The 15,081-nt window shown below is 44.2% G+C and overlaps 1 protein-coding gene across 2 annotated transcripts in view; it reads right to left on the bottom strand.

Moving 5' to 3' along the window:
• Positions 1 to 15,081, bottom strand: part of CREB3L1 (cAMP responsive element binding protein 3 like 1) — a 147,796-nt gene that overhangs the window by 20,176 nt on the left and 112,539 nt on the right. For both annotated transcript variants that reach the window (XM_073604280.1, XM_073604281.1), the window contains exons 3-7: positions 8,316 to 8,467; positions 5,949 to 6,024; positions 3,773 to 3,930; positions 3,529 to 3,678; positions 382 to 440 (exon numbers count right to left, since the gene is read on the bottom strand). In XM_073604280.1, coding sequence (XP_073460381.1) covers positions 382 to 440; positions 3,529 to 3,678; positions 3,773 to 3,930; positions 5,949 to 6,024; positions 8,316 to 8,467 — 595 coding nt within the window. The remainder of the gene's footprint in view (positions 1 to 381; positions 441 to 3,528; positions 3,679 to 3,772; positions 3,931 to 5,948; positions 6,025 to 8,315; positions 8,468 to 15,081) is intronic.

Below are 15,081 nucleotides of genomic sequence, written 5' to 3'. Positions count from 1 at the left end.
GCCCAACTACCACAGCCATTACAAAGCCATGATGGAGTCATGCTCCTCCAATTAATTATAATTAGGAAGTCCAGATAGGAGAGGGTGACACTTTTGTTATGGATTTGTGGAAGGGACAGGGGCACAAAGGATAGGAGGGAATTCCTCTCCACTGGAGTCTCAGATATGTGAACCCAAATGTTTCATTTAAGGGGGTGAAATTGGATACACAATAGACACAATAACAATCTAACAACACAGTAACAATAAAAATTACATAATAATAATAAAGGATATGCTACTGGTCGACATAACACAATAACAAATTTAGAGGGACAAAACAAAGAAATGTCAGAGAAAGAAGGACTGAAAGAAGTGATGTACACACATTTCACAACTCACTTCTTTTCCAGACACTCTACATATTCTTTCTTCTTCCTCCGGCTTTCCTGGGCTGAGATCTGAGGAGCAGACACAAAAAGTACCCAAAATTACACCTCATGTCATTGCTGGAAGCCCCAGTCTACACATCCTTTCCCATAACCACCCACTTACACACACCCTTCCCTCTAACCTTCCATCTATACTGTACATCCTTCCCTTTAACCTCCCATCTACACATCCTTTTCCGTAACCTCCCACCTACACACACCCTTCCCTCTAACCTTACATCTACATGTCCTACACTCTAACCTGCCATCTATGCCTCCATCCATCAACACATTCTTTCCTCGTATCCTTCCATCTACACACCCTTCCCTCTAACCTTCCATCTATACAGTACATCCTTCCCTCTAACCTCTCATCTACATGTCCTACCTTCTAACCTGCCATCTATCCCTCCATCCCTGCAGCCTCTCATCTACACATCCTTTCCCTGTAACCTCCCATCAACACATCCTTTCCCTGTAACCTTCCATCTGCACATCCTTTCCTGTAACCTCCCATCTTGACATCCTTCCCTCTAACCTCTCATCCACATGTCCTACCCTCTAACCCCCGACATCTACGCCTCCCATCAACACATCCTTTTCTGAAACCTCCTATCACCTATAACCTCCCATCTATACATCCTTTCCGATAACCTCCCTTCTACACATCCTATCCTATAACCTCCCATCTACACATCCCACATCATTTCCCATCTACACATCCTTTCCCATAACCTACCATCTACACATCCTTTCCCGTAACCTCCCATTAACACATCTTTTTCTGTAACTTCTTATCAACACATCCTTTCCTGCAACCTCCCATCTACACATCTTTTCCAGTAACCTCCCATCTACACATCTTTTCCCATAACCTCCCATCTACACATCTTTTCCCATAACCTCCCATCTACACATCCTTCTAATGAACACATCCTTACCCATACCCTTCCATGAATACATCTTCTCCTGTAACCTCCCATCTACACAGCCTTTCCCATAACCTCCCATCAACACATCCTTCCAATGAACACATTCTTTCCCGTACACTTCCATGAATGCATCTTCTTTCGTAATCTCCCATCTACACAGCCTTTCCCTTAACCTCCCAACTACACATCCTTTCCCGCAACCTCCAATCTACACAGCCTTTCCCGTAACCTCCCATCTACACATCCTTTCCCATAACCTCCCAGTTTCACATCCTTTCCCGTAACCTCCCATCAACACATCTTTTCCTGTAACCTCCCATCTACACATCCTTTCCTGTAAACTCCCATCTACACATCCTTTCCCATACCCTCCCATCTACACATCCTTTCCTGTAACCTCCAACACATCACATACTGTCACCTCCCATTTACACATCTTTTCCTGTAACCTCCCATCAACATATCCTTTCCTGTAACTTTTCGTCTACACATCCTTTCTCATACTCTCCCATCTACACATCCTTTCCTGTAACCCCCTATCAACACATCTTTTCCCGTAACCTCCCATCTACACATCCTTTCCCATAACCTCCCATCTACACATCTTTTCCTGTAACCTCCCATCTACACATCTTTTTCAGTAACCTCCCATCAACACATGTTTTCCCGTAACCTCCCATCTACACATCTATTCCAGTAACCTCCCAACTACACATTCTGTACTGTAACCTCCAAACTACACATCCTTTCCAGTAACCTCCCATTTACACATCTTTTCCTGTAACCTCCCATCTACACATCCTTCTAATGAACACATCCTTACCCGTACCCTTCCATGAATACATCTTCTCCCGTAACCTCCCATCTACATAGCCTTTCCCATAATCCCTCAACTACACATACTTTCCCGTGACCTCCCATTTACACATCTTTTCCCGTAACCTCCCATCTACAGATCCTTCTAATGAACACATCCTTTCCCATACCCTTCCATGAATACATCTTCTCCCGTAACCTCCCATCCACACAGCTTTTCTCATAACCTCCCAACTACACATCCTTTCCCGCAACCTCCCAACTACACATCTTTACCCATAACCTCCCATCAACACATCCTTCTAATAAACACATCCTTTCCTGTTCCCTTCCATGAATACATCTTTTCCGGTAACCTCCCATCTATATATCCTTTCCCGTAACCTCCCATTTACATATCTTTTCCCATAACCTTCCATCTACACATCCTTCTAATAAACACATCCTTTCCCGTACCCTGCCATGAATGCATCTTCTCCTGTAACCTCCCATCTACACATCCTTTCCCGCAACCTCCCATCTACACATCTTTTCCCGTAACCTCCCATCAACACAACCTTTCCTGTAACTTCCCATCAACACACCCTTTCCCATACCCTTCCACGAATAAATCCTTCCCTGTAACCTCCCATCTACAAATCCTTCCCTGTAACCTCCCATCTACAAATCCTTCCCTGTAACCTCCCATCTACAAATCCTTCCCTGTAACCTCCCATCTACAAATCCTTCCCTGTAACCTCCCATCTACAAATCCTTCCCTGTAACTTCCCATCTGCATATCCCTTCCCGTTCCAAAATTTTTAAACACAACAATGGAGACCACGGTCTCCTTAAGGTAGATTGTCACCTGGTTCAGCACATAAACAATGTCATTTCCTGACAGAACAGACTGTTTTTGGTGCTGACATTTGGAAATAAATAAAGAAAAGGAGTGGGTTGATAAGCTGTAGCTAAATGTTGGACTGTGGTCTCCTGTGAAGCATGTACATGTATGCTATGAAGAGCAGTGTCTTCATTTGGAACATGGACAGACTTACCACTTGTGCCAAGTCCTTTGGGATTTTGGGGCCCTTTATTACTAGATTTTATACTAGCAAGGCAAGTACTGAAACCAAACAAACATGAGCTTATAGATGGACTTGTGAGTAAGTGAAAAACTGCACTGAGCCACCAAGAGCTTCTAGTGGGTAATATACCAATCTCTATATATTTAATATGATAACAAAAGTATGGTAGAGCAGGCTTTTGAAAATCCATGTAAAAAAATTAGTTCTTGTTGAGCTAAGCTTCAATTATAACTTTTACTAGGCATTCACTAAAAATACACTATACCTTCCCTTCAATGGCTCTTACAGAGGCCCCCTCCTCACCTTGTTCTTTATTTTCCTGCGTACTCTTTTCAGAGCTTTCTCCTCAGTTTTAGTGAGCGGGAGTTTGGTGGGAATGGGGTAGCCCTCAGCGACTAATGTCCGTCTTTCTTCTTCCGTCAGCATTAAAGGTCCCGATGTCCCTTGCAGTTTCTAAACACCATTGAAAATATTACAATGTAAAATGCAAATGATGACTGTGGAAGCCTCTCAGAGTTGTTAGCTGCCAACAAACTAGGATACCTACATGAGGGGCAGTGAGGAGCGGTGATGATGAGATGGCATGGGAGGATCGGGCCACTGGACGGGCTGGGCTGGGAGGTGGAAGAGATCGCGGACTTTGAGATCCATCGCTATCACTGCTATGGCTACTGGGAGGGGTTAAGGGCATGACCCCCAGTACATCTAGGAGAAGAAAGACATGTCAGAACACGTTTTCTTCAACAAATACACATTTGATACTTGACAGAATATTCTCATGGCACTATGGGCTTTCTAAAGAGACAGCACAGCAGTAGTTATGGTTTTTAATACAAACACCCATCATTGAAACCTCAGACAGAGCTATCCAACAAGGAATTAGTCACTACTCTGACTCATCCACATGTCCATCCAGTTCAACCAAAAGAAAAAAAATAGAATAAATAAATAGATAAACAGTATACACAGAATGTAATACCAACAGTTGATCTAGAGCAGGGGTAGGCAACCTGGGCCCTCCAGCTGTGGTGAAACTACAAATCCCATCATGCTTCTGCCTCTAGGAGTCATGCCTGTGATTGTCAGGGTCTTGCAATGTCGCATGGGACTTGTAGTTTCAAAACAGCTGGAAGGCCGAGGTTGCCCACCCCTAGAGGAAGACAAAAAACCCTTATAAAGCATGTCTGCGCAATTCAACTTAAAGAGGAACTGCAGTCTGCTCACATAATTTATAATAAAAACATCTTTGCCATTCTGAAGCTTCCCTCCAACCACTTTGCATATTATTTTATATATACTGTGATTCTGTACTTGCTAAATATGCTGCAGAAATCTCCTTCCACTGAGTCTGGCTGCATCCATTTTAACTGTGGGCAGCTGAAGCTGCTGCCTGTTCACTTCCTGGATTTACACAGACACACAGAGGCGCACCTCCAGCTCTGCAGCCCTGCAGCTCTCATTGACCCTCTTCTGACTCATCCCCCCTCTTTTCCTGGCAAACTCTCACGAGAGTGAGAGAGAGAGAGAGAGAGAGAGAGCGAGCTGTGCATGATGTCATAAGCCGAGGCTAACGACCAGACAAGAAACAGGAAGTAGGCTGTATAAGGTATTTACTGGCAGGAAAAAAAAAATGTTTTACTATCCAAAGGTAAAACAACAAGGGCAGAAGATTTAAAGCGGTGTTCCAGCTGAAATTTTTTTTTTTAAAAGTCAGCAGCTACAAACACTGTAGCTGCTGACTTTTAATAAGCACACTTACCTGTCCAGGGTGCCCGTGATGTCGGCCGCCCAAGGCCGATACGTCCATCGCATCAGGTGCCGGCGCCGCCATTCGAACAAAGGGAAACAGGCAGTGGCTTCACTGCCAGTTCCCTACTGCGCATGAGCGAGTCGCGCGGCGCTTTGTGAATGGCCGGCTGTGTTCTGGGACACACACAGGTCCCAGAAGACAACGCGAGGAGGAGAAGTATGACGACTACCACGGAATAGGAAATGGCAACAGCCATTTCTGGTAAGTAAAAAAATTTTTTTTTTCAATTTTTTTTCCCCACATTTTTAGGAGCCTTTTTATGTATTTTTTTTTTAGGGTGGACCTCCGCTTTAATAGATGGAAAGTTGAAAAAATGACTGAAGGTCCTAATTCATACTGGTGTTCCCTGTTCACTTTTGCACCACCTCTGCACTGCCTGTCAGATGTTTATTCGAGGTTGTGACTCATAATACAGAAGTAAACGGGGAATACTGGTCCCCTGCTTCTCTGTCACACTGTTGACATTGTGCCCCCTGACTTTTTATACTGCACCCACAGATCAGACAGGCTAGATCGGGTCCTGACTAGTGCCTGTTTTTATTACGGCTGGCCATGTCCAAATTGATAACAGCAATAAGCAATAAAAATGAATGCTGCTTGGGGCAAACAGGCTCGTAGAAGTGAAGTTGAAAAGACTTCCATTCATAGGAGCTTATCCTAGCACTAAAAATTCCCCATATTCTGCAAAATTTATTTTGTCTGATGCTCACTCTGATCTCCTTTTGGTTGAAGAAATACTGTAGATAAAGCTTTCTTCGCGCACGCCACATTCATCTGTAAGTCTTTCTAGGAAAGTTAGCTCTCTGGTTGTCTATGGCCAGTTGAAACCTATACAGCAAGCACTTAAACATTCCCAGGAAAATCACAATTATACAGTTATTTAACAATACAGTTAAATGGAGAGTTCACTTACCTTGTGGTATATTCAGCAGGTGGTTTGGTACTCCTGGTTCTACCTTTATATGTGACATTGGTGCCCTGGAGACATTCTATAATAAAGGGGACATAGAACATTACTATAGTATAGTCTCAGAAGACGGCTAAAGGTTCATCAGACAACTTGATCTGGCCATTTATGGGTGCATTGGGGAACATTTTTATACTTCTATAGGTAACATTTTCATGCCCCTAGGTCTAGAGGGCTTTTTATATTATGGCAAACATTTCCTGCCAAAAGTTTTTCACAGGACCTTGTTGGATTTTTTTTGGATGTTATATCCTGGACACTTCACCAGCATGATCTACCTGCCATAATTCTCAACTCTGTCCCTGTCCACCTGGGGGTTTTGGATGTTCTTGTTCACCTTTGTGTGTACGAGCGCCTTGTGTTACAGTCACTATAATATTAAATTAATTTTAAAAAACTTTCACACAGAATTATAGGGAGAAGGTTTTTTCATTTTGCATAGAGTAATAGAGTTTTATAACCCCTGTGAGTTTTTTTGCCATCTGTGTCCCATTGGGGAGATTTCTCTTCACTTCCCATCCCTAACCAAAACAGGAAGTGAGAGGAAATCCCTTCAAATTGAGGGAATTCCTGGAAGATCTCTGCTTCTTGGATTCGAACTGTGACTAAACGCCTCTGCGAATGAATCCCTAGGAGGATTGAGAGCCCCCCATAATGACCACAGCAGGTGTGCGGACCTGGGAACTCAGCAGAAACAGTGCTCAGGAGATAGTAGGGCCTGTCAGGTGGTTTAAAGTGATTGTAAAGTCTTGTTTTTTTCCTATAAAAATAATAAACATGTTATACTTACTTGCTCTGTTGTAGTGGTTTTGCACAGAGCAGCCCCGATCCTCCTCTTCTTGGGTCCCTCTTCTGTGATCCTGGCCCCTCCCTCCTGTGCAGTGCCCCCACAGCAAGCAGCTTGCTATGGGGGCACCTGAGACGAGTCACAGCTCTTTGTGAGCATTAAGACACGGAGCCCCGACCCTGCCCCCGCTCACCCCTGATTGGCTAGCTGACTTTGACTGACAGCAGCAGGAGCCAATGGCGCCGCTGCTGTGCCTCAGCCAATCAGGAAGGAGAATCTCACATGGCTGAGACACTCATGGACATCGCTGGACAGAGAAGGACCTCAGGTAAGTATTAGGGGGGCTGAGGGGGACTGCTTTACACAGAAGGCTTTTTATTTTAATGCATAGACTGCATTAAGATAAAAAACCTTCTGCCTTTACAACCCCTTTAACTCTCCATCATCTAAGGCCCCTTTCACACGGGCACCATCAGTTTAGCCACGTTAAAAACGTATCAGTTCTTATCCGTTGCTTCATCCATCTTCATCCGTCATCCGTTCCGTTAATCTCCGTTTTCATCCGTCTTCCGTTCCGTTAATATCCGTTTTCATCCGTTAATGTACACGTTTACATCCGTTTTTTCATCCGTTTTTGTATCCGTTTTCATCCATTTACAGCAGTTTCTTTGCATTTAAGGAAATTACCTAGAAAGCCTTGCTCCACCCATCCTACACTGCCATGCGTGAACAATTTGCCGACTACTTTCTATCTCCATCAGGAGAAGTTTCATGGCAGTACCTATATATATATATATATATATATATATATATATATATATATATATATATATATATATATATATATAATGCAGTGCAAATTTTAATTTATTAATTCATTAATTTGGGTATTTCATTGTGTTTTGATAGCATAAAAAGACACAAAAGCACATGATATGTTCAAAACAGTTTTAGTTTTATTATTCTGCATAACCCTTTTAAAATAAAGTTTTTTTCACTTTGTTTTTTTATTTGTCAAAGTATGAACTTTGAATTATTTCTTCAAAACGGATCTTAACTGATCGGACGTTGACGGACATTGTCAGTTAACGTCAGTTAATATCCGTTTTGCCGGATCTGGACGTAGCTTTGTACGTTAAAAAAAACGGATAAAAACGGAAGCGGAGGTTAACTGATGGTAACGGATGGTCATCCGTTTGCCCATAGGAATGCATTGTCGTCCGTCGACGAATGGAAGAAAAACGGATAGACGGTCCGTCCGTGTGAAAGGGGCCTAACAAAGATTAAAATATCTGTTTTGGTTGAGAAGATCCTTAGAGTTGCCCTTAGACATAAGGATCAGTAGAGGCGTGGGAATAATTCTTTTTCATGAACTCAGAAGAAACACAATAGACTATTTTTCAGATTGAATGATTGAATATAGTCTCAGAACGTGTGTTTCCCCAAAGCAACCATAAATATAATTAATTAATATGGAACAATGCAGCAGGCAAAAATATAGTCCTTTTACAATTTCAAGTACTCACCTCATCATTCTGCAGAACCCCTGGACCCAGCACTTGTTCCAGAGGTGAACTGGTAGGGTATGTGGGCTCTGCCTGTGATAACATGTTCTGTTCCTGTTTCACCAGTAATGAACACAGCTCATGCTCCAAGGCCCACACTGCACTCCCAGGTTCTAAGAAGGAGAGAAAGGTAGGTTAGACCCTCTCTACAACAACAAAAACATAGGTAGCCATCACCACCTCCTACTATGCAGTGAAGGAACAGCAGCAGACTGGTGAGCTCATCCCACTGCTCTCCACTCCTGACAACACATTCCTTTTTAGTATATCTGCATACAACACACTCCATTGTTTCCTAGTGCTGGCCCTCCCTTTCCCAGATTGACTTATAATGTACAGAAGGTTTATACCAAGACAAATTCAAGCATTTAACACTTTTTGAATTTCCTTTTGTGATGGTGGGGGTGAGAAGTAACAGCTGGGAGTGTCTTACAACATACTAGCAGCAGGGCAGGGTGGCATGATACCATCTCTGGGAGTTTTTCAGCCAGGCTTCGGGAGGTACATACAGTAGATGGCCCACACATATAGCAAGGGAATGATCCAACTTTAGTCAAACCTGCACAGTTTGCTTGTATCTACAGGTGCCCCTTACCTGCATAGGCATTTTTTGGTAAAGGTGAACCAACCATTCAAGACCATCAAATACAGCCAATGCATTTCAGGGGATAAAAGGGCATTTCAGGGGGCAAATGACATGTCTCCTTACAACAGTCACAGCATTAAGAATTTAAAGTGGAGTTCCACCCACTTTTACAACTCTTCAGCATCCCTCACTAAACTGTGCACTGTAAACGAATTGGATATTTTTTAATTTTTTTTCTCAGCACCTGCTGTATATCTGCTGTATTCATTTTTCACTTCCTCCTCCCTGGCCGCGGCCCATCGCGTCATTTCCTGTTTGCAATGCCTTCTGGGAAGGGGCGGCAACTTCCTCTGACACTGCCATTGCTATGGAAACCTGACCTGAAACCTATTACACTGCTTGTGCTACACTGAGCATGTGCGAGATCTGCAAGGATGAGATCCAGGAAGAAATACAGTCTGGCTTCCGATGCCCAGACTTAAGATGGCCACGGCCTGCTGTAAGTTTATAAAATAACAAACTACTGCTATAAACTAACAAAACAGACCTTAGTTTACAAACTAACTTTACTAGAATACGTTAAGCTTGTGTATTATAGGGGTATTTTTATTTAAAAAGTATAATTTCGGCCGGAACACCACTTTAACAATCATAAGGCAGGGATACAACAACGTGGCACCATTACCATGCAGAAAACATGGAAATTGGCATAATTAAGCAAGACCTAAGATCCTATGGACATGTCTAAGGCTGTGGAGAGCTCTGCCAGCCATTTCATTGAGATCCCTCAATGAAACCAAAGATCGAAAGGGAAAATCCCACACATCATCCCAGTCATCATTATCAAGATCAGGTATATCCTGCAGCCACCTAGCTCTGAGACTTTCCAGCACCGGAAGGGAAACAGAAAAAAATGGGAGTATAAATGAGAGGTGGGCTTCTCAGTGCATTTAGAACAGAGTACTATTTCTAAATTTGATTGCTCATTCTGTAGATTAAGTTGTGGGAACTGACTGCGAAAGGCGTGGGAGAGATAGAGATATCGAAAAAGTGGTAAGACCTAGGTAGGCTGAAGGTTGAGGTAAGTAGAAACGGGGGGAGATAAGGATTGATTTGTGACTATTTGGAAAACTATTTTGATATTATATTTAGTGCATGCGTATGGCTCTGGCAATTTAAATTGGGGGAGGGTCGGATTTAGCCACAAGGGAGCATTTGGGGAGATTGAAGCTTTGGGGTAATGCTCGTGGCGCAGGCCAGCCCCCCAGGCTTAGAGGGTGGTGAGCATAGAGGAAGTCAAAGCGTAGGGGCCTGGGAACCTCTAAATAAGAGGAATTCGAGGGTCTCTAAGGAGTTCACCCAAGCTGCTTTCAACAGAGTGGAGGGGTTATTGAGGTCTGGGTTCAACCACCACGCAGCCGTGACCAACTGAGTTGAATTGAGTGGCCATTGAGCAGTCAATGTTATTAAAATCACGACAGAGTGCACTAGAGGACCTGTGTTAAGGCTTGATGAAGATTAGCATCTCCTGACAGCACTAAAGACAGCTGGCAGAGTGTCTTCTAACATAAATAAAAATGAAACGTCTTATAATGGTACCCGGCTATAACAGAGGATATCCATTCCCTTCATTAGCCAGAGAGAACTGAGAAGGGAGTCTAGTAAAGGAATGTAATCCTCTGTATTCTGAGTGGATATCAGGAAAATCCCAACTTCTCCTCTCTGAAAGGCTGCAAAACAGCATCATCAGCTTCCATTTACATGTGCACAACATCTGCTGTTAATTTAAGCAGCTGAGCTGCACGAGCTATAAATCTTTCAGTTAACCCGCTCTGTTCTTATTATCTACTGCAGTGATGGCTGACAATTGTACAGTTCAAACCTTATGAGATGATGAATGTCTACAGGGATGGCGAGGAGGTCAAACTGCACATAAAAGGATGATATGGGGCAGAAGTAAGCACAGGCAGTCATCTGCTGCTACTGGATAAGTAAGGCCTGGGATAGGATGCATATGAAAAGGTAAGCAGGAGAGTTTGACAAGAAGCCCAACTCCTGCCAACACACTTTTATTTGCTGTCGGTGTCCCCATTTGGGAGATTTCACCCCAGTTCCTGTAAGGATAGGAAGGAAAGGGGAATCCCTCTAATGTGTGTGTGTGTGGGGGGGGGGGGGGCTGGTCACAAACAGAAGAAAATACCTTTTTGGTTAAAAGGATTTTTGGGAAGTTGGGAGGTATGACAGGGTTCACACAAACGCAGAGTGCGGGATTCTGGAGTATTGATTATGAGCGAAGAAAATTGTTTTTACAGCTTTCACCAGATTTTGGTACTCCCAGGTTGAACTCCATAGTTTGTAGATTTCGAAGTGCTTTAGGATGGAAGAAATCTCCAGCCCAGTGTCCAGGTCCTGCTGAAGACCAGCAGGGTGTCCAGGTAGGCACAGCCCCTATAATGATAGGCTTGGGCAAAGCTTAGGGCCCCTGTTAGGAGACAGTTGTGCTCCATCCAGGAGACAGGTGCTCTCTTTTGAGGGGACCCGAAAGCTAAGAGGTCTTAGGCTGGGAGACAGGAGGGCTTCAGACAGGTGCCAGGAGATCCCCTATTGAGAGGCCAGGGGATGGACCCGTGCAGTAGGGTGCTGTAACTAAAGGCTGAGTTCCAGGAAAACCCAGAGAGCCAGGAGAGCTTAGGGTTGCCAACTTTTCTTCAAGTCAAACTCGAACACTTTAGCGGTGCACAGCAATTTTTTTATACATATATTTTGCTAATAAATAACATTTCTAATCATATGAAGTTAATAACAAGAGTTCCCCTTTACATCAGAGTCCAACAGAGTTACCCAGAGTTACATCTGAACTCGCAGAGTTCCCTTTCACTGTAAGGGAGGACTCTGCAGACTCTGATGTAAGGGAGAACTCTGGGGACTCTAACCTAAGGGATGCTCTGGGAACACTGATTTAAGGGGGAACACTGAGTACTCTGATGTACAGAGAGGACTCTGATGTAAGGAGGAACACTGTGGCCTCTGGTGTAAAGGATAACTCTGATGTAAGGGGTGCTCTGAGAACGCTGATTTACCTTAGTGTACTCAGTTAGAGGCAGGAGAGAGAAGGGGGCAGACTTCAGTCACAGACAGGGATGGATGGTGAGCTCACTTACCACCTCTCATGCAGATGTATCTGAGGCTGCTGGACTTCAAATTTCCAGCCCCCACTTTGCTTTTCTGAGGCACAGCCCTGGGGATTGGAGTGTGGGCAGACATAGATGGGTAGGGGCGGGAGGAGGAAGAGGTGGTGGTTAGTGTTGGCTTTGGGCAGACTAAAAGAGAGTGTAAAGCCGCGTACACACAAGCGGAATGTCCGACAGAAAAAGTCAGACGGAAGCTTTTCACCGTCTATTCCAATCATGTGTATGCCTCATCTGACTTTTTTTTTCTCTAAAATTCTGATGGACCTAGAAATGGAACATATTCTAAATATTTCCGATGGAACCAATTCCTATCGGGAAAACCGCTTGTCTGTATGCTGTTCCGACGGACCAAAAACGACGCATGCTCTGAAGCAAGTACGAGACGGAAGCTATTGGCTACTGGCTATTGAACTTCCGTTTTCTAGTCTCGTCGTACGTGTTGTACGTCACCTCGTTCTGGACGGTCGGACTTTGGTGTTACCGTGTGTATGCAAGACCGCTTGAGCGGAATTCCGTCGGAGTTCCGTCAGAGAAACCTTTGGAGTTTATTCCGTAGGCAAAACCGGTCATGTGTACAGGGCATAACAGATTCTCCCAGCTTAGACAACTGCAGCCAGCAACCCTGCTGTGAAGCCATAGTCCAGTCTGAATATTGTGTCCGGGTTTCAGGCAATCTGAAACCCGGACGCATGATTCCAAACCCGAACTGTCCGAGTGAATCCCGGACAGGTGGCAACCCTAGGAGAGCTGGGTGAGAAAGTCTGAGGGACCAGTCAAAAGCCAAAGGCTAAGGTTAGGGGGCTAAGCAGCTCTATATATATTGCATGACATAAACCATGGCAACTATCTATGTTTTATTCCACAGGGTCTATGCTTTCAGAAAAGGTGTCATTCTTTGGGGGTTCAGGCCTAAAATATGCATATTAATATAGGCAAAAATGAAAGAAAAAAAAGTCTCTGGCAGTGAAAGAGTACCAGGATTGAACATATTAATTGGTGCTGCTCTATGGGACCTCCCATTAAATGTCTCCCTCGGGGCTTATAGCAGATTAACCCCTTAGCGCTGACCGTACACATATATGCGGCCTCGGCTTTAAGGGGTTATACCGGGATGATGGGGGGTTTGGGGGTTCTAAGTAATTTTCAAGCAAAAAATACAGATTTTATCTTGTAAGCAACAAATGTCAGAAATAGGCTTAGGCATGAAATGGATAATGAAAGCAACATGAGTGTTTGGCCCACCATTTTATACTATTGACCCTATGTGGTTTATAATATAACGCAGTTAAATTACTCCCTGAAGTACTTTATGTTGTCACCTAAACTCTTTTTATTGATATTTTAAAGTATCATGTTTGGTATCCTTCCTTGAGGCCTTGCACCCAGCGATTGGGTTGGAGACAGCACCATGTCCCAAAGACTATACATGGAATATTCTGTCTTAATTCCCTATCATAGTTATTGTATGATACATATTGCCATTGTATCTTCCATTGGCACCACACTTTTTGTTTATGGCCTATGCCCACTTTTATTCACCAATAAAGCTGCTTCAGCGTCACACAGAAAATATTCAGGCTCCACGCTATTTTAGTCTGTTCCATCCCAGATTGAATTTCTCTTAGGTTTCTGTCTGGTCAGAGTGCCTGTCTGTAGGGCCCCGACTGATTGGAGAATACTCTCTTTTGTGTGCAACACCCACCTGTCTCCAGTCAGTCTCAGACCTGTTCAGGTATATCCAAGGGTTTGTCAATTCTACAATACCCAAATCCAATCACTATCCAAATTGTCCAGACTTTCCCTCCGAAACATCTCCAAAATACCCCCCTTTTTAACCTAAGCAACTTATTCACTCCCTTGTTATCTCTTGCCTTCACTATTGTAACTCCCTCCTCATTGGCCTACCTTTCCGCAAGCTATCCCCTCTTCAGTCTATCATGAATGCCACTGCCAGACTCATCCACCTTACCAACTCCGCCACTCCTCTCTGCCAATCCCTCCACTGGCTTCCCATTGCCCAACGAATAAAATTCAAAACACTAACAATAACATACAAAGCCATTCACAATTCTTCCCCTATCTACATCACCAATCTTATCTCCAAATATCACTCAGACCATCCTCTCCGCTCCTCCCAAGACCTTCTGCTCTCTAGCTCCCTTGTCTCCTCCTCCCATGCTCATCTCCAGGACTTCTCCAGAGCCTCTCCCATCCTCTGGCCAGTAGAAGGAGCTGTATGCTCTGAGCACATAGCCTAGCTTCCTGTCCTTCCTAGACCGAGGTCCGCCCACCGGATGACGTCATTTCCTCAGTACGTTCCATGCCAGGCAACCTGGATCCTCTTCACATCCTGTCCTGGATTCAGCTTCCTGCAATAGGCACAGACAGCCTTTGAATGCTGGGAAACAAGATTGCTGGCACCCCTCGAGAAGGACTTTTCACTACACAGATATGCCTTTGATGTCTTCTTTGATGTAAGTGCATTACTTTGTGCTAATAAATAATCATTTTAATACTACACTTATGTGCGCCTCCCTGCTTTCCTCTCTTGCATCCTCTGGTACCCACTACCCCAATCTGTCCAGTTATCTCCTACTCTGTCCACTTTTAGGCGATCCCTGAAAACTCATATCTTCAAGCGGAGGTCCAGCCGTTTAAAAAAAAAAAACACTGTAGCTGCTGACTTTTAATAAGGGCACTAACCTGTCCAGCGTGCCCGCGATGTCGGCCCCCAAGGCCGATCCATCCATCAGATCGGGTGCCGGCGTAGCATTCCTAACTAAGGCAAACAGGCAGTGGAACCTTGTGGCTTCACTGCCCAGTTCCTACTGCGAATGCGCGAGTCGCACGGCGCATTGTGAATGGCCCTGTTGTTTTCTGGGACATACACATGTCCCAGAATACAACGGGGCAGCTCACCGAAGAGAAGGAAGTGAAAGAACAGAGCCGC

The sequence above is a fragment of the Aquarana catesbeiana genome, linkage group LG11, assembly GCF_042186555.1.
Source record: "Aquarana catesbeiana isolate 2022-GZ linkage group LG11, ASM4218655v1, whole genome shotgun sequence".
Taxonomy (NCBI): Eukaryota; Metazoa; Chordata; class Amphibia; order Anura; family Ranidae; genus Aquarana; species Aquarana catesbeiana.
This window is presented reverse-complemented; position numbering and strand designations above follow the sequence as displayed.